We start from the raw sequence: 23,360 nt of genomic DNA on the forward strand, positions 1-23,360 counted from the left end.
CACAGCCTGACAAAACTTATAAAGCGTCCTGATTTTGGAAAACAACGTCTGAAAATACTTGAGTTACTTGTCGTGGCTGAAGAAACATAGCATTTTAAAAGAAGTCCCTCTGTGTTTTGTGCGTTTTTCAGCCTGAACCAAAGAATGCCAGCACTTTGTGCCACAACAAAACAATTAAATTATTTTAAATGCAGAAAGAGTCACAGCATCTCATTCATTCACATTCACAGCATTTAGACTGCAGTCGATTCTTCAGCATTGTGCTCTTGCATGGAAAGAAAATTTAGTTCAATGCGCCAAGGAAGATGACGAACATTTATTTACACTGCACACAACCCTGCTCTCTCTCTTGCCTTCCACCTACTTCTGCACTCTGCTCACGGCAGTCACAACCTTTGATAGGGGCGCACGGCGCCCTCTGCAGTACATATAAATCATTAATTTAGACACCACATGTGTACACAATGAAAATAAATCCCATGATTGAGATGATCCACCAAGACAAAAATGAAATTCAAAAAATATTAAATTACTCTGGCCTCCGTGTGGAGGGGAGAGGCCATGCGACAGCATATGCATGCTTGACGATGTGCTTGTCAATATTTACGTGTTCTACCTGCCAAACAAAAAGGTTCTGTCGGCAGTAGAAATGCAAACCAAACCAGACTTAAACATTCCGACCTGTCCATACCGTGCAGTACCGACCTGGACAGCTCGGTGGAAATGGGGCTGTCAGCATACCCTGGCCAAATCGTCAAGGTGTGACTGCTGCAGAATTTATTCAACATATCCAGCGTAATCTTGGCATTTTTCATACGTCAGCTTACACTGGCTAACTCGTCAAGGTGTGACAGGGCCCTAAGGTTCCTAAAGGAAACCCATGTGTCACCTGGCTGTGTCAGATAAAGATTTATTGAGGGTCACCTGTTAATAAATTCTGTAAATTGGTGAATAAAAAGTAAAGTTTTTTTTTGTCTGTTGCTTCTTGGCAGAAAAAAAAAATCTACAAGAACTTGGTTTCAGTTTGGTCGGTAGGTATTTGTTTGAAAGCATTTCTTACTACAATCATAGTTTTGATCACTTGTCTTCTTTTTTAACCAGTTTTTCAGTGTTTACCGTATGTTTTAATCATGTTGCTTGTGTAGCTGTAAGGTGATTATTTGGAAACCTGCTTGTTTTAAATTACAACTACATGAGATGACAAGAACACTATCCAACTGTTTTGTTTGATTTTTTTTCTTTGTTTATTTGTTTGGGTGGTTTCTGAGATTCAAATAATGTGCATTATGTGACAATGTGTATTATAGTTTATATAACACACTGTCCTATTTTGTCTACAGAAACTTAAAGGACCTGCAGGGCTTCCTGGCCCTCCAGGAGATGATGGCCCAACTGTAAGTACAGTAGAACCGAGACCAGAAAACTTTATGACTTAATGGAAAGTCAAATATCTGTCTCACTCGCTGTGCCATGGAGCACCCAAATGCAATCAGTCTTCATAATTCCTCAACCTCTGAACTTGACTAATAACTGAGTCTTTCCTCAGCACTTTATCATGGATCTGTTTGCACTTTGCTCTTTGTATCACTGCACCACTTGTTTATCAGTGTTTTTAGATGCCGGTATATTCTGTTTATTCTTCATGCATGACATCTGCACACTGCATCCCTATTACATACATCACTTTAACATCATTGTTACAAATTTATACTTTTAATTGCACTACCTGCACTGTTGCTTTGCGTTATTGTGTATTTCTGTCTGTCTAACATCCTCTTGCACACTGTGACAACAGCAAAACCAGGGAGAAGATATTACCGATGGACCATAAAAAGACTTCACTGACTGACTTTTTATTCCAGGGACAACCAGGAGTTACTGGGAAGCAAGGACGAAAAGGAGTTCAGGGAGAAATGGTTGGTATCTGACTTATTTCTACCAGAGTGTGCAGTGAAGATTTCATTGCAAACCTGGCATAAGTTCCAGCAGCTCAGAGTCTGTGCCATAACTCCTGTATGGAGCCTCACAGGTCTACAGTTTATTACAGAGATATCTATTGGCTCACTGCACCTGGCACAAACACATAATCTGTCAGGCAGGCCAGAAAATCCAGGAGCAGACAGAGACTGAGGCAGAATTAAGGTCGGATTCATTATTATACTGTGAATACTTCCCAAATGGTGGGAAGTAATGGTGAAGAGAGAGCTGAGTAGGGGGGCAAAGCTCTCAATTTACCGATCGATCTACGTTCCGATCCTCACCTATGGTCATGAAATTTGGCTCATGACCGAAAGAACGAGATCGCGAGTACAAGCGGCCGAGATGAGTTTCCTCCGCAGTGTGGCTGGGCGCTCCCTTAGAGATAGGGTGAGGAGCTCGGTCACTCGGGAGGAGCTGGGAGTCGAGCCGCTGCTCCTCCACGTCGAAAGGAGTCAGTTGAGGTGGCTCGGGCATCTTTTCCGGATGCCCCCTGGACACCTCGCTGGAGAGGTGTTCTGGACACGTCTCACTGGGAGGAGGCCCCGAGGAAGACCCAGGACACGCTGGAGGGACTACATCTCTCGGCTGGCTTGGGAACGCCTTGGGGTTCCCCCGGAGGAGCTGGGGGAGGTGTGTGTGGATCGGGAGGTCTGGGCGGCTTTGCTTGAGCTGCTGCCCCCACAACCCGACTCCGGATAAAGCGGAAGAAAATGGATGGATGGATGGATGGATGGATACTTCCCAAATGCTCTGTCGACCTCAAACCAGCTGAGAGATATAATTCTTTCAGCGTGGGTGTCCTCCCAGTTGGAGGTGCCTGGACCTCCCAAGGGAGAGAAACGGGCGGCATCCTCACCAGGTGGCTGAATTATCTCAACTGGTTCCTTTTGCTGTGAAGGCCCAGCGGCTGTAATCTGAGTCCTTCCCAGATATTCCGGCTTCTCATACTCTTCCTGAGTGTAAACCCAGCTACACTGCAAAGTGTAGCTGGGTTTACACACTTGTTCTTTTAACACTTTCTTTTTAACACTGGCATCGCTTTCTCTTGTTCTGTGTTTCATTGTGTGTTTACCAAACAAGATGACTCACTCACTGTAAATCAATTTTACCCAAGGGTATAATAATAAATTGAATCTTCAATCTTGAATCTTGAAGGAACCTAATTTCTGCTGCTTGTATCTGCAATCTTGTTTTTTCCGTCATTACCCAATTCAGTTAATTTTTTTTTTTATAGAGCCAAATCACAACATACGTCACCCCAAGGCGCTTCACAAGGTCTAACCTCACCACCCCACCCCGTTATCCAGAGCTCATGTCCCTAGGCGAGGATAGGAGCATAAATTGGCTGCTCAAACAACAGCCAAGCCTTCTGGCTCAAGTCTTTCTTCACCATGACTGTCTGGTACAACGTCTGCATTTCCTCAGGCCCAGCACTGATCCATCTATCGAGCTCACGCTCCACAAAAGTACACAAACAATAGGTTCAAATAAAGTCTGTGGATAAACAGGGAACAAACAATGATGTGAATAAACAATCACATTGTAAATGAAAACATGGAGAGACATTTCCACTATACACTATGTGGTCCTGTGGTATTTGTACTTCCACGACCAAGCCCAACAGCCAAAGGATGAGAGTAATCAAAGGTGTGACTTTTATCAAATTCATGTTTTTTTTTTGTTTTGTTTTGTTTGGAGTTGTTGTTGTTTTGTGTCATAATGCACAAATGAGAATTATAACTTATAGAATGCATTTAAAGGAAACTGATACAAACTAAAACTGATTGGATGAATTAAAACTGTTTATAATACATAAGCCAATGCTTCAAGTTTAGTGTCTGCAAAGTCAGACAGACCAACAGAGGTGAATGTATAGCCTCTGCTCTCATCTATTGATTCCTGTAATTGTGATGGTTGTTGCAGTGTTATATTTTGTGCTGTACTCCAGGGTCGTGTTGGACCACAAGGTAAGCCTGGTCCCCAGGGCCGACCTGGCAGAGATGGGACCACAGGTCAGAGTGCTGAACCAGGCCATCCAGGTTTATCTGGACAAAAGGTGAATCTGTTAAATCAATTCTTGGCTGTAATTTTTACGTCCGCCAAGGACGTAATAAAATAACCTGCGTTTATTTGTCTGTCTGTCTGTCCATCTGTCTGTTAGCAGGATACCTGCATGGATTTTGATGAAATTTTCCCCACAGATAGATATTAGGCCATGGAATAACCCATTAAATTTTGGCGTTGATCCGGATCTGGATTCTGGATCAAGTTTCACTTCATATAGGCTTTGAAGGATTACTGTTAGCAGAATTACGTCAAAACTACTGCACAGATTTTGACAAAATATTCAACACAGATACATATTAGGCCATGGAAGTCTCCATTAAATTAAGGAGGTGATCTGGATTCTGGATCAAGTTTCACTTTATATAGTCTTTGAAGGATTATGTCAAACCTATTTCCCAGATTCTCACCAAAGTTTCACCACAGATAGATATCAGGGCATGGAAGACTCCACTGAATTTTGGAGGTGATCCAGATCTGGATCGGGATTCTGGATCAAGATTCATTTTATGTAAGCTTTAAAGGATTATGTCAAAACTACTCACGGATCCTCACCAAATTTGCACCACAGATAGACATAAAGGCATGGAAGACTCCATTAAATTTGGGAGGTGGTCTGGATCTGAATCCAGATTTTGGATCAAGATTTCACTTTATACAGTCTTTGAAGGATTATGTCAAAACTACTTCAGAGATTCTCACCAAATCTTCACCACGGATACATATTAGGCCATGGAAGACTCCATTAAATTTTGGAGGTGATCGGGATCTGAATCCGGATTCTGGATCAAGATTTCACTTCATATACACTTTAAAGGATTACAGCAAAACTACTTAAAGGATTCTCACCAAATTTGCACCACAGATAAACATTATGGCATGGAAAACTCCATTAAATTTTGGAAGTGATCCAGATCCGGATTGGCGACATCACAAATCTCTGTTTGCTCTTGTTCAGATATGCATTTAATATGGGTTTATACATCATTTCCATCTATATTTGTAAATGCAGTCAATAGGATTTTGATCAAAATGGAATTATATATATATATATATATATATATATATATATATATATATATATATATATATATATATATATATATATATATATATATATATATATATATATATATATATGTGTGTGTGTGTGTGTGTTTGCATACTTGTGTAAAAACCAATAAACTAAAATAAGTGGAGTTGACTGCTTAAGAGATTACCACATTTCATTGTGTTAAATGTCAAATTTAGATTATTTTTGCAAAGAAAAAACAATTGGTCACTTTCTATTGATTATGAATTGTTGTGTCTAAGATTTCAATAATGTTACTCAGTCATAACTGGAATGCCATAAACATAATCCATATTTTTGCCTGTAGGGTCCTAAAGGGTACAGAGGGGAGAAGGGCAGCAAAGGGGACCTGGGTGAGTGGGTAAGAGAGACCTGGAACTTTAATGTTATGAGACATCAAATATCTGGAGTCCTTTTAACAGCTATACATCTGTCTGCTGTATTCTTCATTGATTTATATTTTTATTTATTCATTATTTATTAACTTAGGTTTTATTGTTGTTTAATTTAAATTTAAATTCTCCCTTAGCTGTTTTGTGAGTTTTGGCATTTTGGCCATATGGCGTGTTTCACTGTGAATGATAGAGCACATACAGTAGTATGAGTGCTGATGGCCCCCAGTAGCTGGAGAAGGCCAAGGGGCTGGTCATGCTTAACCTGATTGTGGCAGTTAAACAGGGGTTCATCCACAACACCAGGGTGTTGTGGATGCGGGGAACCAAGGTACCAGTACATGCACCCACACGTGACTCCATAGATAGATAGACATGCAGCGTAAAATTTATGCTGTTATGTGTACCTCAGTTAAACATTGGTATTTTATTTAGATCCAATATGATGCTTGTACGTCTGTCATATTGTGGAATTTCGGCACTTCCTCTGAGTTCATCAGTGAAGTCACATTATTATTCTTTTAGGGATATCAAGGGGAGGCTGGAATTCAGGGAACCAAAGGGCCAAAAGGAGACAAGGTTAGATTAAACATCTCACACAAACTTAATCTGTTGTGGCATATATATTTTTTCTACTTTCTTTTTCTTTGTTGTAACCAGGGATATAAAGGAGACCGTGGGCTTGTTGGGTTACCGGGCTACATGGTAAGTGCTTTACTACAAAACTACATATTATTGAAGCTTCTTGTTGGCTAATCTGCATTCATGTTGGACAGTTAAGAGCTGAAAGGTCAATTTACAGAAACCAATTATTTTCATGTGTACAGGGCTATTTAACATAACAGGCAGCAAGATACAGCTTCTACTTCATTAGTTGCGACCAAATACTTTTTTACTTTCATAAGATGGCAGCCAGTCACCAGTGTGTCCTCTCTGGGTTTTTATTATTATTAATTAATTCATGTTCTATAACCTGGACTAATAACTGTCCATTTAATTAAACAGCCAGATTCCCCTGGTCCGCACCAGTTCTAAGTCAGCTGCTAGGTGTCAAGTACCTCTGGGTCTTGTTCACGAGTGAGGGGACAATGGAGGGTGAGATTGGCTGGAGAATCAGCACAGCATGGTTGGTATTGCATTCGCTATGACCTACTGTTGTGACGAAAAGGGAGCTGAGCCAAAAGGTGAAGCTCTCGATCTACTGGTCAATCTTTGTTCCCACTCTCACCTATGATCATGAGGGTTGGGTCATGACCAAAAGAACTATATCACGGGTACAAGCGGCCGAAATGGGCTTCCTTAGGAGGGTGGCTCGTGTCTCCCTTAGAGATATGGTGAGAAGCACGGTCATCCGTGGGGAGCTCGGAGTAGAGCCACTGCTCCTTCGTGTTGAAAGGAGCCAGCTGAGGTGGTTCGGGCATCTGGTAAGCAGTGGTGGGCACAGTTCCAATAATCCGATAACACATAATTATCGAAGATAATGTTTTCATTATCGGATTATCTTTTTAGATAACTTTAAAAACCATTATCGGACCAATTATCTTCCGATTAACTTTTGTCCGATAACTTTTAGACCGATAAACAAAGCTTAACAGCGACAAGCATTTCTAAAATTTAAAATCAGTTTAGCATCTACCTGTTTTGTAACAGATATACAGTTATACCATCTGCAAACAGAAGAGAGCTGCTTCTATGAAAAACGTCTCTATCCTCTGCAGACAAAATAGAAGTGGTCAAAAAAAAACCATTTCCTTTAATACCATACCAATATGCTGGCAATATCACCTAAGTCATCCAGAGGCATACATTTTTAACTTATGGTTCAAATTTTAACCAAACTAATTTTGGACAAGTTATTTAAAATTACTGTCGTGTCTGAAGTTTTATAAAGTGAAAATATCAGATATATGTTTTAGTTTTAAAGTAATGTGCTAATTTTTAAGGTTTTGTGAGCACATGCTGAGCCCAGCGGTGCATTATGGGTAGGATGATGTAATCTCACATTCACGACAGGACACATGCATTTCAGACACTATGTTCAGGCTCCACGGACAACAGCATTAAACTCTAGTGCCTAAAACTCTCTTGAATATATTCTCTGGGTTTATAGACGTTGTTATTGTATTTGCGTTTGTTAAATTCCACGCATTTTAAATGTAGCAGACAGGGATTATCTGGAATTTTGTTTTCAAGGCCTCTGCTGCCATCTACTGGCCAGTAGTGTTCATGGCAGTATTCGCCCTAAGTACTAAGCATCTGGGAACCAGTAGACGGCAGTGTTGTATTTGTTTTGACCCCGGTTATATCAGATGATTGTCAAATCAATTTTTTGGCTGTGCAAAGTTTTTTTTTTTTTTTTTTTTTTACAAATGAAGTTTAAAAACAAAACAAAACAACAGCAAAAAATAATAATAATAATAACATTACAAGACAGCTCTGCAGTGTTTGCACAGGCACAGTGCAAGCGGTTGGATGTTTGTAGCTTTTCAGCAGGAGAATAACCTCATAACGGCCGACCACAATAATATGAAACAGGGCTGATTTTCATTGGACCATATGATCCGCGATCAGGAGGTGGTCCTGAGATGTTAAACGCAGCTTGTTACTCCATGTACACCACACGATGCAGGACGCGCGATTAACCTGAAACTTGGTCCAAAAAATTCCTGCTTGAAAAATCATCTTGCACAGTGTAAAGCACGTTTTACAACATCATAAAACGTGCGCACATTCTCTCCACATGCAAAACATTTTGCGATGACACTTCCAGGGCTCCGTAAAAATGCCTGTTTTTACAAATAAAAAATGGACACCAACACACGACAGACGTCACATTAACGTGTTGGTTTACATAATGAATGACTGAACCAATCAGTGTTTAGCAGAGGCACTTTTACCCAGAATCCTTTGCGATTTGTCTGTGTTTGTTACAAAACCTCAGAATTAGTGCATTATTCAACATTAAAAGATATATGCTATATTTTAACTTTGTACAAATGACAGAATTGACATTAATGGAGTTATTCTATCGGTATTAATGTTATTTATAAATCAAAACCATAAGTCAGCATGACTTTATTTTTCAAGACCTCCGCCTGACCGGAGCGTTGTAATTGATAGAGAGCTTAATTTTTTGGTTATCTGTGCCTACCATTGCTGGTAAGGATACCCAGGGCCGGATCCAGAGTGAAAATCTGACAGATGCATTTTTGCCCAATGATAAAATAAAAATTGTACGTGTCTTGTTATTCAATAATCTTCATTCTTTTATTTGTGTGCAACATACACTGTCACACTTCTTTTAATATATTTATTATACTTGATGGACCATAGTGAACACTTATTTGTATAAATATGATGTCCTAAAAAAAAAAACTATAACAAAAATTGACTGTAAACAGGATCAAATTTGTTGCCAAAATCTTTCAATTATACCTGAATCAATATATGATTTTTTTTTTCAGTTGATAAAATCAATAAAAATATGACTGCATATATTCTTAATAATACTGAGATACAGACAGTTCACAGAAGACATTTTCCATTGATACCAATCAAAATTAGAAACAGTCCAGCAGGTAACAATATTCATCATGTCCATGACTAAATATACTAAAACAAATACATCACAATTGTACACATATCACAGTTGTGATATGTGTACAATGTGATATATGTACAATTGTGATGTATTTGTTTTAGTATATTTAGATTTTGTTGTGATTTGGCACTTTATAAGCCGATTAAATTGAAATTGAATTGAAATTGAACTTTTTATTGAGTCTTAAGGTAAAGAAATATGAAATTGTCACTGGATCCTTAAACTATGGACATAATAAACTCTACATGGTGAATCCTTGATCTCTGGACATAAACAGGAATAAACAAAATCTGTAGTTTTTGTCAAAAGCATTTCCTTTCAGACATTATTGGCATGAATGTCTTTCCATATATCTGAGCTGATTCTTACAGCTGCTGTGCTTCACTTCAGGAATTTGTAAAGAAATACAGCACGTTTAATTTTGGGAGGAAAAAACGTTTTAGTCGATTGTAGTTTCTTGTCTGTATTACAACGTTTGGAAAGAGGTGCCATTTAGCGGCAATTCATTTTGAAGTTATTCCGACCGGACTCTGATCTCGGCAGAGAGCTGCTCAGTGTTTCGAGCTGTGTGAACGGAACGGAGGACGATTCTCGTTTCTTGACACCAACAAGACAAGAGTCCCAGTTAGTGACTTTAATACACACAAAAGTGACTCATGATATTTTAATGGCTTTGCGAGGGGTTAAGAAGCAGACTTACCGCTTCTGAAGAGCAGCGAATCAAAGAACCACGAGCCATTGAATCGAAGCATTGCTTCAATGGTTCACGGCTTCAAAGTGGAGTCGCGCTGCAGAAACGGTTCATTACAGAGCCGCTGCAGACCAAACCCTGAATATCCGACTTTATTTGTACGTCCGTATGACTCTGAAACTCGGAAAAATCCGTATAATTTACGGACTATAGGTTGACATGAAAACCAAAGCTGTGTTCTGGATTATTCAAGTTTTCAACCCCAAATCAGAAAAAGTTGGGAAAAGCTAATTAAAAACACTGATTTGTACATTTACTTGGGCTCTTATTTCATTGCAGACAGTATGAAAACCAATATATTTCATGTTTTGTGTGGTCAGCTTCATTTCATTTGTTGATATACTTGTACATTCATTCTCATTCATTCTCGCTTAAGGCCTGCAACACATTCCAAAGGAGTTGGGAAGCTAAAGCATTTACCACTTTGTAATGTTGCCATTCCTTCTCACAAAACTTGTTTTGGCATTGAGGAAACCAAGTGATGAAACATTTCAGGCGTTATTTTGTCTTTCATCCTGCAAACACATCTTAGGGTGTGCAACAATACGGGGTCGTCATTGCATTTTTTGTATTCAAAATTTCTACACTTTCTCTATTGGGGCCGGGTCAGAACTGCAAGCAGGCCAGTTCAGTACATGTACAATTTTCAATTTAATTTAATTCAGTTTATTTCATTTATATCGCACCAAATCACAACAAAGCTGCCTCAAGGTGCTTCACACAAGATCTAACCTTACCAACCCCTAGAGCAAGCACACAGGCAACAGTGTACCTACTGGTACAAGAAACCTGTACCTACTTCATCCACAGCCATGCCTTTGTAATGTGTGCAGAATGTGGTTTTGCATTGTGTTGTTGAAAAATGCATGGGTGTCGAAAAGATGGTGTCTTGAAGACAGCCTATGTTTCTTTAAAATTTCAAAGTACTTTTCTGCATTAACGCAGCCGGTCTGCTCTGTGTCAGCCTGATCCCATCAGATCTCAGAAGCTAAGCAGAGCAGCATCTGGTTAGTACTTGCATGGGAGACCTCTCTGGAACACCAGTGGCTGTGTGTATTTCTCCAGATAAAACTGGAGTTGCGCCAGGAAGTGCATCCGGCGTAAAACGTGTGCCAATTGCCAATGCGGATCGGGCTGTATCCGCTGTGGCGACCCCGAACAAAACCGGGAGCAGCCGAAGAACAACAACTTTTCTGCATTAACACTGGCATCACAAAAGTGTAAATTATCTTTCCAACTAGTGGACAAATGGCCCGAGTGCTGTCACTCACCCACTCATACACCGATTCACTCATCCACTTACACCCTTGCAAGCACTGACCTGAGCAGGACATAGCGGCAGCAGGATGGACATGCATTTTCCACACATGATGGACTGTCAGCACCGTGCCCACGGACACAGCACGGCAACGGTGATGTTGTCAGCAAATGGAGTGCACGGGACAGCTGTGCTTCTTGCTGAGTGGTTGGATCGACAGCACGTGGCACGCCACAGGACAGCTCATGACATGAGATATTTCAATGCTGCAATGAACGGGGCATTTTTGAGCCAGTGTCATCAGCTCAGGCAGGGCAAGAGGGGCTTCCCTGGTCATTTTCTGTTCTGCGCTGTGAAATGCATCTGAGGCTGTACCGGAGGCGAGTTCACATGTATATTCATGGTGTCATGGGCTGGCGAAACAGTTGCACCGTCATTCCTCTGACAGAGTTAGATGGTAAATATGTCATAATCTGTTATGTGTCGACGCAGATTGAGGAGCGAACCTGCGTCAGACAGGACCCAGCACTAAAAATAACCAAGAAGCGGTTCCATCAACAAAAAACAATTTATTTTTCACCTGTGCCTAAATAAATCATACAAAAAAAAAACCCCAACCCAATGTCCTTCAAGAGGAGTGACTGCTGGCACGCTCTCCAGTGTTCACGGGGAGAGAAGTCCGATGCTCCTGGACTCACTACCATCAACAGACACCCCCCAGGTGGACACGACAAACTGATTCTCTGTTGAAGCACAGAAGATGTGAGGCACGTTAGCTATTATAGCAATTTCTTTCACAAAACACATGCTATCAGCAACACATCAAGGTTTATACTTTTTATCTTTATGCACATGAGCAGCTTCTCACAATAAGTGGAGGATCACTTATCCTGCACGCCACAACAGTGAGAAGCAAGCCACACCATTCTCATCACAATTTCACGTATACTATGTAGCAAAACATCAAGTTATTATCTACAATTAATCCAACAGTTAATTACCTTTACTGTGTGCTGACAGCATGTGTCCTCACCCTTCCTTGCTTCACAGGCTTAATGTGTCAAACCCAGGTGCGGTCCTCAGCGTCTCACAAACGAACATCACAAGGTCGAGTTCCCGGCAGTTCTGCTTGGCTCACACCTGCCTTAAAAGCAGAACGCCATCCAATTATCTGCTACAGCTGAAAGTCTTTAGGGCTGCACGTGAGCACCAGTCCCAGGTGCCTCACATGATGTTGACGAGGGTGAGGATTCTTCAGCCAGCACCTTCTTTTCCACAGACAAATCAGCTTCCATGCCACCTGAGGAGCAAAGAAAAGAATACAACACCAAAACCTCCAGCCACACCCCCCGACACACAACATAATCTGTGTATTACGGGACATATCAACATTTCCTTTGCACTCCCTGGCTGGGGTCCAGTGGAGGTGGACTTAAGTAGCACATGCCGGCATTCATTTTTGATCCTGTTTTGACGCCATCAGAATATGTACATTGTGGTGAGATGGCGCTCAGACTGCACATAGACTACCGTCGGATGGTTCTCCCACCTCAACGGCGCCCAGACTGTTTTGAACATGTGCAACACACTAGGGGAGCCAGATGATTGGGACCGACTGTGTAGACTGCTCTGAGACTGCCGCCAGACGTTTTCAGACTGCACCTCAACACTTTTCGGATGTGGGCCGATTCTTCATTTTGAGGCCATTCAGCCTTATTCGTACTATGTGTGACATGGGTCTTAACAAATGAGATTAACCATAACAAATTAAGTTAACCATATAAAACATGAAATAGCTTTTGTTCATACTGTCTGCAGTGAAACAGAAATCAAAGTAAAAGTAGGGATCACTACTACAGGGTTTTTTTTGTTTTGTTTTGTTTTTTCTTTGGTTGTGGTGGGGGGTGGGGGTGGCTAGTCCATGCCGTCCCATATTTTTCTGACTTGTGGTTGTACATTTACGGCTTCATTTCTGCATCTGAAACTTGGTGTGTTCACAGGGACGGCCTGGAGCCAGAGGTTCTGCTGGATTTCCAGGACCATCAGGACCTCCAGTTAGTGACACATTCACTGGGTGACATTTTTACACAGTCACTAAAAATGTATTTCAGCTTGTCCAGAGTCACTGTTTTGTTTTTTCCTTTTAATTAAACTGGATCTCAAGCGTAACACACTGCAGGGGGTGAATGTGGGATGTCGCCATATATCAAAAGTTGTAGCCTGCAGTGTCGCTCATCAAACTACTGATTGTTCTCAGGGGGAGAATGGTGTTACTGGGTTTCATGGACCACGAGGCATGGCTGTGAGTTACACGAAACACCACACAAAATCCTTCTACTTAATTTTTAAAAGTTACATCACATTTTATAAACAGCTACTGCCCTTTTTAATAGTTACACTGAATAATATGTGTTGTCTTTTCAGGGTAAAATGGGCCCCAGAGGAATAAAAGGTTTTATAGGAGTGAAAGGACCCCCTGTAAGAAAACAAGACAGTTATACAATAGTTTTTTTCCCTCTGTCATTCCATTTTATTACACATAACTTAATTTCTGTAGTTATTTGTTTTGGTTTCTTTGCATGTGTGGATTACTTGGTTGTTACTGACATCTGGTGAAAATTTCATGTTAATAGCAGTTTTAGAAATATATTTATTGATGAAACTAGTGACGTGTTCCCACTTATTTTACCTGATGTAGATAGTAAATACAGATAAGAAATATTAAAATAATTGTTTATTCTGTCAGGGTCAGCATGGGGACGTGGGGCCCAAAGGAGCAGCTGGAGCACAGGTGAAAGATACAAATGTGCATTTCTTTTAATAATAAATGACAATGAGCAGGTTTTTATTGTAGTAGTTGTCAACTTTGCATACTTTACATTTTTGGGAATTTAGGGAGATCCTGGTCCTGATGGAGTGATTGGGTTCCGTGGTATCCCTGGCCCTCAGGTAGAGCAAGATTATATGAAACATCTCTCTCTCTCTCTCTCTCGCTCTCTCAAGAAGCAGCTTTAAATGAAGTATTATGAATAAAAAGTAGATCAACAAGATTCACTCTGTATTTTTCCCTCCTGAAATGTGTATGGAGTGTCATCAGATAATATATATTGTACAAATAAGTTATGTAAATGCTGTGTACTCTGGACTGAATTTTATTGTGCATAGAACTTTTCTGTTACATCACTAGTGATGCAGCACCATGAAGCTGTGACTGCTGAGTCAATACTCTAAAAGTTCTACTGTGCACTGTTTCTCCATTCACAGCCTCAGAGGCTTTTAACTTCTTCAATTGTGATGGGTGTCTTGGTGGCTTCCCTCACCAGTCTCCCTCTTGCATGATCACTCAGTTTTTGCAAACCATCTATGTCAGTCAGATAAGCCATAATATGCTGTTCTGCTTATATTTTTTAAAGATTTATGTAATTGAAGTCCAAGATATATCCAGTGACTTGGTAATGTTCATGTATGCATCCCATGACTTCACTTAACTCTTGAGTGTAGAAGTGATGGCTTGTATTGACACTATTTAGTTTGTCCAATTATTTACTGGCTCTGAAAATGGCGGAACTGTATATAAATGGCATTCTTCATTCATAGTAATATGATTTTTTAACCCCTTGAATTAAAACCAAATGACTACACAGATTTATTCATTTCAACTCCATTGTTGTAATGTACAGAGGCAAAATGGTACAAATTGTGTCACTGTCCAAATGCTTATGGAGTCTGACTGTTAATTAGACTTTTATCATTTAATGACTTTGTATTATTAATAATGGGGAAACTGCACATCTTTTCCACCAGGGAAATCCAGGACTGGATGGACCACCAGGTCTTAAAGGAGAGCCTGTAAGTCTATAAACAAGAAAATACAATCAGTATCATACTGACAACAGATCAGTAACCCAAAAAAAAAGACATGTGTGATGCATCTGCAGCCACTCATCCATCATTCACTTTATCTTTGTATTTTACCAGGGTGATCCAGGAGATAAAGGTTGCACTGGAGAACCTGGACTATTTGGACCCATTGTAAGATCAGTGCTTTGCATAATCAGAAGTGAAGAAAAGCAGTTAGTTGTGTCCTCAATTTGTGTTAAGGTGATGATATTTGAACTCTCTCTCTCATTTCAGGGAGCCAATGGAAAACTAGGAAAGCCTGGACCCTCAGGTGATCCTGTAAGATTACTTAAAGCAATTCAACTATTGAAGGTTTTATAAGTTTACATTGTTTACTGCAGTTCTATCCCATGATATTTATCCATGTCAGTCATTTGAACAAGCTGGTGATTTTATTGCTTTAGTCTGTTTGTGCTTCCAAACTACTAAGTTAAATGTGTCAGAGGTTTTGTGTGTATGCACATTTCTGCAACAGGGGGTTAGTGGCAAGCGAGGTGACAAAGGTAACCGAGGACTTCAGGGAGACATGGTGAGTTTGGTCCTGTATCTGTTCAGCTGACGATCAATCACTTCACTTAACAGGTTAATGAATCATTCAATATCATTTTTTGTATGTTTGCAGGGACCTCCTGGGTCTCCAGGGAAAAGCGGATTTAAGGGCCGCAGAGGCCTGTCAGGAGTAGAAGGACTTTATGGACCAACAGGATCACCGGGACCTCCTGGAACCAGTGTGAGTGACATTATAACTGAATAGCAGACATTTTATTAAGGTCAGGCTTTAGAATATTTGATGGTGCTACACATAGCTGTATCTTTCAACTTATGGAGCTGTTTTGGGTACCATTTGGGAACTATCCATTCAGACCAGCAGTTTATCCTTAGCCAGGTAGGTAGCAATTCAATTTTTTCAATTTATTTTCATTCATATAGCGCCAAATCACAACAGAGTTGCCTCAAGGTGCTTCACACAAGTAAGGTCTAACCTTACTAACCCCAGAGAAACAGTGTAAGGAAAAACTCCCTCTGAGGAAGAAACCTCAAGCAGACCAGACTCAAAGGGGTGACCCTCTGCTTGGGCCATGCTACAGACATAAATTACAGAACAATTCACAAAACTAATATACAGGAAATGCTGTTGGTGCACAGGACAGGAGGGTCTCCAGCACAAATACTACACCCATCTCTGGATGAAGCTGCACCTTAAACAGAGAGAAAAAACAGAATCAGACATCAGAAAGACAAGAAATACAGTATAATTTGTCAGCATTAAACAACAAGAAAAAGAGAAAATACTAAGGTGATCGCCGGCCACTAGCCCTAAGCTTCACTAAAAGACCCAGAATTTAGGTAAATTTGAGGCCACGGCACGCTCCGTTTCCTAATAAAAAGAATTTAAAAGAGTAAAAAGCGTAGAACTATACTATGCCAGTATGCTAACCATACGAAAGGGAAAATAAGTGCATCTTAACTCTGGACTTGAAAGTCACCACAGAATCTGACTGTTTTATTGATGCAGGGAGATCATTCCACAGAACAGGGGCACAATAAGAGAAAGCTTTATTCTTATTCTTATTACTTCTTATTCACCCTAGGGACACTAAGTAGACCTGCACCCTGAGAATGCAAAGCCCGGGCCGGTACGTAAGGTTTAATTAGGTCAGCTAGGTAGGGAGGTGCCAGTCCATGAACAATTTTATAGACTAGGACTCACTGGGACAGGAAGCCAGTGAAGGGATGACAAAATGGGTGTAATGTGGTTGAACTTTCTGCTTCATTTCACAAATCTGGCAGCAGCATTTTGAACCAATTGGAGAGCCCTAATGCTGGATAGCGGTAAACCAGAAAATAAAATAAAAATAAAAGAAAATAAAAAGAAAATAAATAAAAAATAATAATAATAATAATAAAATAGGTAGCCACCCCCTTAGCCTTGTTTCATCCCTTGGTCTTTAAGAAAAGTTGACCTTGTGGTGAGTGATAATCACAAAAAAAAAAAAATGCCACATGTCCATGGTTTCACAGATGATATGTCAACACAATCCAAGTATCATGACTATAATTCTAAAGTGTTACAGTGGTGTAATTTCACAATGTGCCTATTGTAACATGGTAGAGTTTCTTACTGTAATACTATAACAGTATTGTCCCACTGTTAAATTACATTACGCAGCTGTGGCTGCCAGACTAATTCTGTTAAAAACAAAAAAAACCAGTATTAAAATTCTGTGAGATTTTTCTATTTTGTTCGGCATCACCACAGGAGGTTCAGTTTGAGATCCAGGTGTTGCTTTGGGTTTTCTAACAATGCTTCTTCTGTTCAAGTAGAATGGGATGTGGCCAGCTTTAAACCAGGGATATTTTGTTTGAGCATCAAGCAAAGACTCTGGTTACTGAGAAGTAAGCGTCTTACACTGAATTCTACTGAGAACAACGCTTGCCAATTAATCACCGGGTATGAAGAGCAATATAATCTAGTAGATGTGGCTATCCAGGTGGGAAGTCTTTCCTTTTTAGAGAGAAACAAGTCATTTCTACCAGTCTGTTGGAATTATACCTACCTGAAAAACTGAAGCAGACTGCTCATCATTTTAGAAGATCTGCATCTCCACTCACCTAAAGGAGTTCAGCAACGATACCAGAGATCCCCACAGTTTTACCCACCCTCTGCTGTTTTACTACCTTTGCAAGCTCAATCTGTTGTGTGTTGGGGGGTGTGGCTGGACATTTTGGTGTTCTTTTCTTTTCTTTGCTCTCCAGGTGGCATGAAGACTGATTTGTCTGTGGAGAAGGTGCTGGCTGAAGAGTCCTTCACCCTCATCAACATCATGTGCAGCACCTATGAATGGTGCTCACGTGCAGCCTTAAAGACTTTCAGCTGAAGCAGATAATTGGATGGCGTTCTGCATTTAAGTCATGTGTGATTCAAGCAGAATTGCCGGGAATTCGACCTTGTGATGTTCGTTTGTGAGACGCTGAGGACCGCGCCTGGGTTTGACACATCGAGCCTGTGAAGCAGGAAGGGTGAGGGACACATGCTGTCAGCACACATCAGAGGTGATTAATTGTTTGACTACTTGTTGATAGTAACTTGGTATTTTGTTACACAGTATATTTGAATTGTGATGAGAATTGTGCAGCTTGCTTCTCACTGCTGTGGCGTGCGGACAAGTGATCCTCCACCTGTTGTGAGAAGCTGCTCATTTGCATAAAGCTTAAAATACAGACCTGAATGTGTTGCTGATAGTGTGTGTCTTTTGAAGGATATTAGTTGTAACTGCTGACTTACCTCACCTCTTCTATCCTTCGCAGAGAGTCGGTTTGTCGTGTCCACCTGGGGGGTGTTTGGCGGTAATAGTGAGTCCAGAAGCGCCGGGCTTCGATCCTTTTGGGCGCTGGAGAGCATGCCAGCCTTCACTCCACCAGAATGACGCTGTTTTAGTTTCTACACTTTATTATGCACCAGAGGGTGAAAAATAAATTGTTTTTGTTATTGGAACCGCTTTCTGGTTATTTTAGCGCTGGGTTACGTCAGACACAGGTTCGCTCCTCAACCCGCGTCGACACATAACAGTAGTTCCCGGCCATTCCATAATGAACCCAGCGGCAGAGGCGGTTCCTTTTGCCAGAAAAGTTCAAGAACACTTGGAGAAAATATGGGAGCAATTACAGCTTCTCGCAAACCAAAGTAAACAAACAGACACCCGTGTTACGGAGCTTGCAGCGCAAGCCGTTCCGCTTCCTGCTGCTCCAGCTGCGGCACCATCGATACCGGTGCAGATAACTCCGTCACCCAGAGATTCAGTGTCCGAACCGAGTATTTGTCATCCGGAGCGTTATGCGGGAGACGTTGAAGCCTGTGCTTCGTTTTTGATGCAATGTTCTCTGGTTTTTGCTCAGCGACCGGCTTCCTTCTCTTCTGATGGGAGCCGTGTTTCATATGTGACAAATTTGCTCCGAGGTGACGCCTTAGCTTTGGTCACAGCGTTGTGGAGTAACAACTTGCCATTGTTAGGATCCTTTAAGGATTTCTCCCGGGAGTTCCAACTGGTTTTTGACCATCCGGTGAAAAGGTATACCGTTGCCCAATGGTTGCTGAATCTCAGGCAGGGGAGGCGGAGTGCGGCGGAGTATTCCGTGGACTTCCGGATTTTTTCTGCTCAGTCAGGTTGGAACGCGCAGCTTTACGAGGAGTGTTTGTAGATGAGTTAAATGAGTCATTAAAAGACGAGCTGGTAGTCCGTGATGAGCCAAACGATTTAGATGAGCTAATATCGTTGGTGATTCGTCTAGATGATTGGATGAAGGAGCGTGGACGCGAGAGAGGGCGGCCATCAGAGCGGGTTTTTTTCGTCTCGGGGCTTTCCCCGACACAGATCTGGGCCGCCTCTTCTTCGCCCCACTGAGGCTCCTCCGACGGGACCTCTGGCTCCTCTTACTGACGAGCCCATGCAGCTCGGACAGGCAGAGACCACTGTATTGCCCCAACATATAAGCGTCAAGAAAAATAATGGTGACGTATCTCCAGGTGTTCTGGGACAGGCAAAATAACACACACACAAAAAAAAGAAAAAAAAAAACTTGTATGGGTTAATGTTTTGTTTTCTTTGAATAGGGGTTATAATTTGTTTGGGGAGTCAGAGGCGTGTCTGGTGGAGTGAATGTTAGGCGGTTGGAAGCCCGTCTGGGCTCACTTGATTGTTATTTTTTATGTGTTTTTAGGTACTTTCTGTTTGGGTTGTTGGGTCGTTTTATTTTGTTGTTTTTTATTTCCCTACATCCCTAACCCCAACCTCACTTGCCCCAAGACCGTTCGTCTTGTGGGTTGTGGGGTGGTGCAGGTTGGTCACGCTGAGCGTTCTCAGAAGACCTCTGCACCTGGGGGGGGGGGGGGGTGTTAGGGGTGTTTTTCTTGGTTTGGTTAGGGCCCGGTTCCACTCCAGCCTCGGTGAGCCTTTGTACCGTTTGTCATTGGTGTTGCCGGGGTGTGGTGCAGCGGAAACATACCTCAGTCGGAGGGGTGGGCCGATCTGTTGCCGTTCGCCATTTCGGTAGTTCCATCCCTCCCGAGAGGCTGGGGTATGGTCGAGTTGGGGCACCGGACGTATTTCCGGTTTTCCGCTGCGCCTTGGGGTTGGGGCTGGGTTAGTTTTTCCTGTTCCCTTCCCCGGCTTAATGTTTTGAGCCGTTCGCCAAAATTGAGCCGCCGAGGGGCTCTGGGAGGGACCTGGGGTCTTTCGGGGTGCCGGGGAAGGTAACAGGGTTTACGGTTGTTTTATTTGCCCCCGGGGTTGTTTCTGGTAGTCCTCCGGGGGTTGGATTTTGATTTTGTTTTGTTTCCTTCCGGGTTCCACCTCCAGGGTTGATGGGACAGTCCTCTGGGGGGGAAATTGACTTGTGGGGCCGACTAGCCAGGTGTAGCCGGGTCTGGGGTTCCGGGGTTGTGGGGAGGGTGCCTCCTGGGGTTTGATGGTACGGTCCTCTGGGGGGCGCCGTTTGCTCCATGTATACCTGGGGACCTTTGTGGGATTCCGGTTCTGGCTATTACTCCTAGAACCGGCGGTAAAGGCCTTCTGGGGGGGGGTTGGGCTCTGCAGGTCGTTCTGGGGGGGTTGTTTGTTATTTTTCTTTTATGCATTTATGTTTGTATTGTGTTTGTGGGGCTGTGTTGGGTTTTTGCGTTTGGGAGTTTTTCTTTTCTTCCCGGGGTTAGATGGGACGGTCCCCTGGGGAGGTTTTGGGTGGGTTTTATGTTTTTTCTTGTGTGTTGGATTATACTAGGGACTGTTTTGGGGTTTTTGTTGATGCCAGCCGGCCTTCCAGCTGCGGTGCCCTGTCCTGCTGTCTGTGGTGGACCTTGGGAGCGTTGTGCTGTCTGCTTCCTGACGAGGACCCCGGAGGGAGGTGCTGTTCTCGGGCCTGGTCTGTTCGGTCGCCGGGAGGCTTCCCGTTGAAGGGGGGTACTGTTGTGTGTTGGGGGGGTGTGGCTGGATATTTTGGTGTTCTTTTCTTTTCTTTGCTCTCCAGGTGGCATGAAGACTGATTTGTCTGTGGAGAAGGTGCTGGCTGAAGAGTCCTTCACCCTCATCAACATCATGTGCAGCACCTGTGAATGGTGCTCACGTGCAGCCTTAACGACTTTCAGCTGAAGCAGATAATTGGATGGCGTTCTGCATTTAAGTCATGTGTGATTCAAGCAGAATTGCCGGGAACTCAACCTTGTGATGTTCGTTTGTGAGACGCTGAGGACCGCGCCTGGGTTTGACACATCGAGCCTGTGAAGCAGGAAGGGTGAGGGACACATGCTGTCAGCACACATCAGAGGTGATTAATTGTTTGACTACTTGTTGATAGTAACTTGGTATTTTGTTACGCAGTATATTTGAATTGTGATGAGAATTGTGCAGCTTGCTTCTCACTGCTGTGGCGTGCGGACAAGTGATCCTCCACCTGTTGTGAGAAGCTGCTCATTTGCGTAAAGCTTAAAATACAGACCTGAATGTGTTGCTGATAGTGTGTGTCTTTTGAAGGATATTAGTTGTAACTGCTGACTTACCTCACCTCTTCTATCCTTCGCAGAGAGTCGGTTTGTCGTGTCCACCTGGGGGGGTATTTGGCGGTAATAGTGAGTCCAGAAGCGCCGGGCTTCGATCCTTTTGGGCGCTGGAGAGCGTGCCAGCCTTCACTCCACCAGAATGACGCTGTTTTAGTTTCTACACTTTATTATGCACCAGAGGGTGAAAAATAAATAGTTTTTGTTATTGGAACCACTTTCTGGTTATTTTAGCGCTGGGTTCCGTCAGACGCAGGTTCGCTCCTCAACCCGCGTCGACACATAACACAATCAAAAACTTGATGGTTCACAGGTGACTGGGGAAGCAAGCACGATAACCTGGCCTTCACAGCACTGTTGCTCAGCTCCCTTCACAACACTGAATTTTCACCATATATCCACTGTGATAGTTTGTGAAGCACAATAACCTTCTATCTTTGTAGGGTTTTGATGGCATTATGGGGGAGCAAGGGAAGCAAGGAAGAGATGGATCAAAGGTGGGTTTGAAAATATTTTTGGAATGATGGCTTGCTTTTCTGTACACAGTCTCTGTACTGTATATGAAAATATGGGGGAGGGGTCTTTGCAGGGAGACCGAGGGCCTGCTGGTGTTCCAGGAATATGTGGATCTCGAGGTGACAAGGTAAAGCATGGATACTGAATGAGAAAAGTCATGTCTGGAGTACTATATGTTGTACAATATGCACTATGATGCTGAAAATTATATTGTACCAGGTCTAGATGGTACATTCAGGTTAATTCAGGGGCCTATCTTCCACTTTGCACATAGTAGAGCACAGCACATTGGTAGAGTGATAATAGTTTCCAACTGACACAGTTCTTTAAACAGTCTGTACACTTACACTCATGTGGTCAGTTGTAGAGCTGGTGGGTTCATATTCAGCAGAAAACATTTGCATCTTTGAGTAGCAAAAACTTGGGCTAACATCTGGTGAAGTCTATTACATGTATTGAAAAGGCTTGAATCATATGTCTATACTGTTTTCTTCCTCCCATTGGTGGGTAGATGAACAGGACGTGGGGAGGGCTTCATCTTTCACAGTCATCTGTCAGAAATCTTACGAGGAGCACCTGGTTGTGGCTGGACTATGGTGAAATTATGTTCTTTGCACTTCCAGATTATGGCCCCAACAGTACTAACTGGAACATTTAGAATGTTAGAAATCCTTCTGTAATCAGTGCCATCAGTATGTTTTGCAACAATAAGGTTGTGAAGATCTTGAGAGAGCTGTTTGCTTTTACCCATCATGAGAGGTTTCTTTTGGGACACCTTGGTTGTGAGACACCTTTTTATAGGCCATCATTTGCGACTGAACCAGCTGATATTATTTTGCTCTGACAAGGGGCAGGATTTCTTTTTAATCGCTGATAGATTTCATCTGGATTAGAATGGATATTATGTCCTAATCATCATTGTTCCTGTCAAAGGGTCGAGAAGGCCAAACAGGCTTTTCTGGATCACCTGGTCCTGTTGTGAGTATGAATGTACACAAATTGGTTGTAAATGTTCTCATTTGCACACCTGCTAAACTGAACACTCCATTTTAATACAATAATTAAGTTAATGTAACTCAAACTTTGAAAAACGCTATAGTCACTATTTCCATTAATTAAACTAACTCAAAAATGAATTGTTGTCATCATAACTCAGTTCCTTTAAGTGCATTTAAAGTTTTGGGGCATTTAAGTGTTGGTGATGTATTTCCAGTGTATTCCCTTCACTCATTTTAATTGACTTTATGTAATGGAGGCCAGCAGGTATCACTGTGCA

At 42.1% G+C, this 23,360-nt stretch overlaps 1 protein-coding gene across 1 annotated transcript; it reads left to right on the forward strand.

Annotated features, from left to right (window-relative positions):
• Nucleotides 1-1,360: 1,360 nt before the first annotated feature.
• LOC117518539 (collagen alpha-1(II) chain-like) lies at nucleotides 1,361-22,066 on the forward strand. Its single transcript, XM_034179688.1, has 17 exons — nucleotides 1,361-1,394; nucleotides 1,863-1,916; nucleotides 3,929-4,036; nucleotides 5,424-5,477; nucleotides 6,034-6,087; nucleotides 6,169-6,213; nucleotides 13,119-13,172; nucleotides 13,376-13,420; nucleotides 13,543-13,596; nucleotides 13,865-13,909; nucleotides 14,014-14,067; nucleotides 14,923-14,967; nucleotides 15,097-15,150; nucleotides 15,253-15,289; nucleotides 15,494-15,547; nucleotides 15,641-15,748; nucleotides 22,012-22,066. The coding sequence occupies exons 2-15, from the start codon at nucleotides 1,914-1,916 to the stop codon at nucleotides 15,499-15,501; spliced, it is 660 nt and encodes a 219-aa protein (XP_034035579.1). The 5' UTR covers nucleotides 1,361-1,394; nucleotides 1,863-1,913; the 3' UTR covers nucleotides 15,502-15,547; nucleotides 15,641-15,748; nucleotides 22,012-22,066.
• The last annotated feature ends 1,294 nt before the right edge of the window (nucleotides 22,067-23,360 follow it).

This window comes from Thalassophryne amazonica, chromosome 10 (assembly GCF_902500255.1).
Source record: "Thalassophryne amazonica chromosome 10, fThaAma1.1, whole genome shotgun sequence".
NCBI lineage: Eukaryota > Metazoa > Chordata > Actinopteri > Batrachoidiformes > Batrachoididae > Thalassophryne > Thalassophryne amazonica.

What these genes read in the sequence shown, in the direction of transcription:
- LOC117518539 (XM_034179688.1), top strand. An exon ending in GTGGTATCCCTGGCCCTCAG is followed by an intron (nt 14,068 to 14,922) that starts GTAGAGCAAGAT and finishes CTTTTCCACCAG; the next exon opens with GGAAATCCAGGACTGGATGG. An exon ending in CTGGACTATTTGGACCCATT is followed by an intron (nt 15,151 to 15,252) that starts GTAAGATCAGTG and finishes CTCTCATTTCAG; the next exon opens with GGAGCCAATGGAAAACTAGG.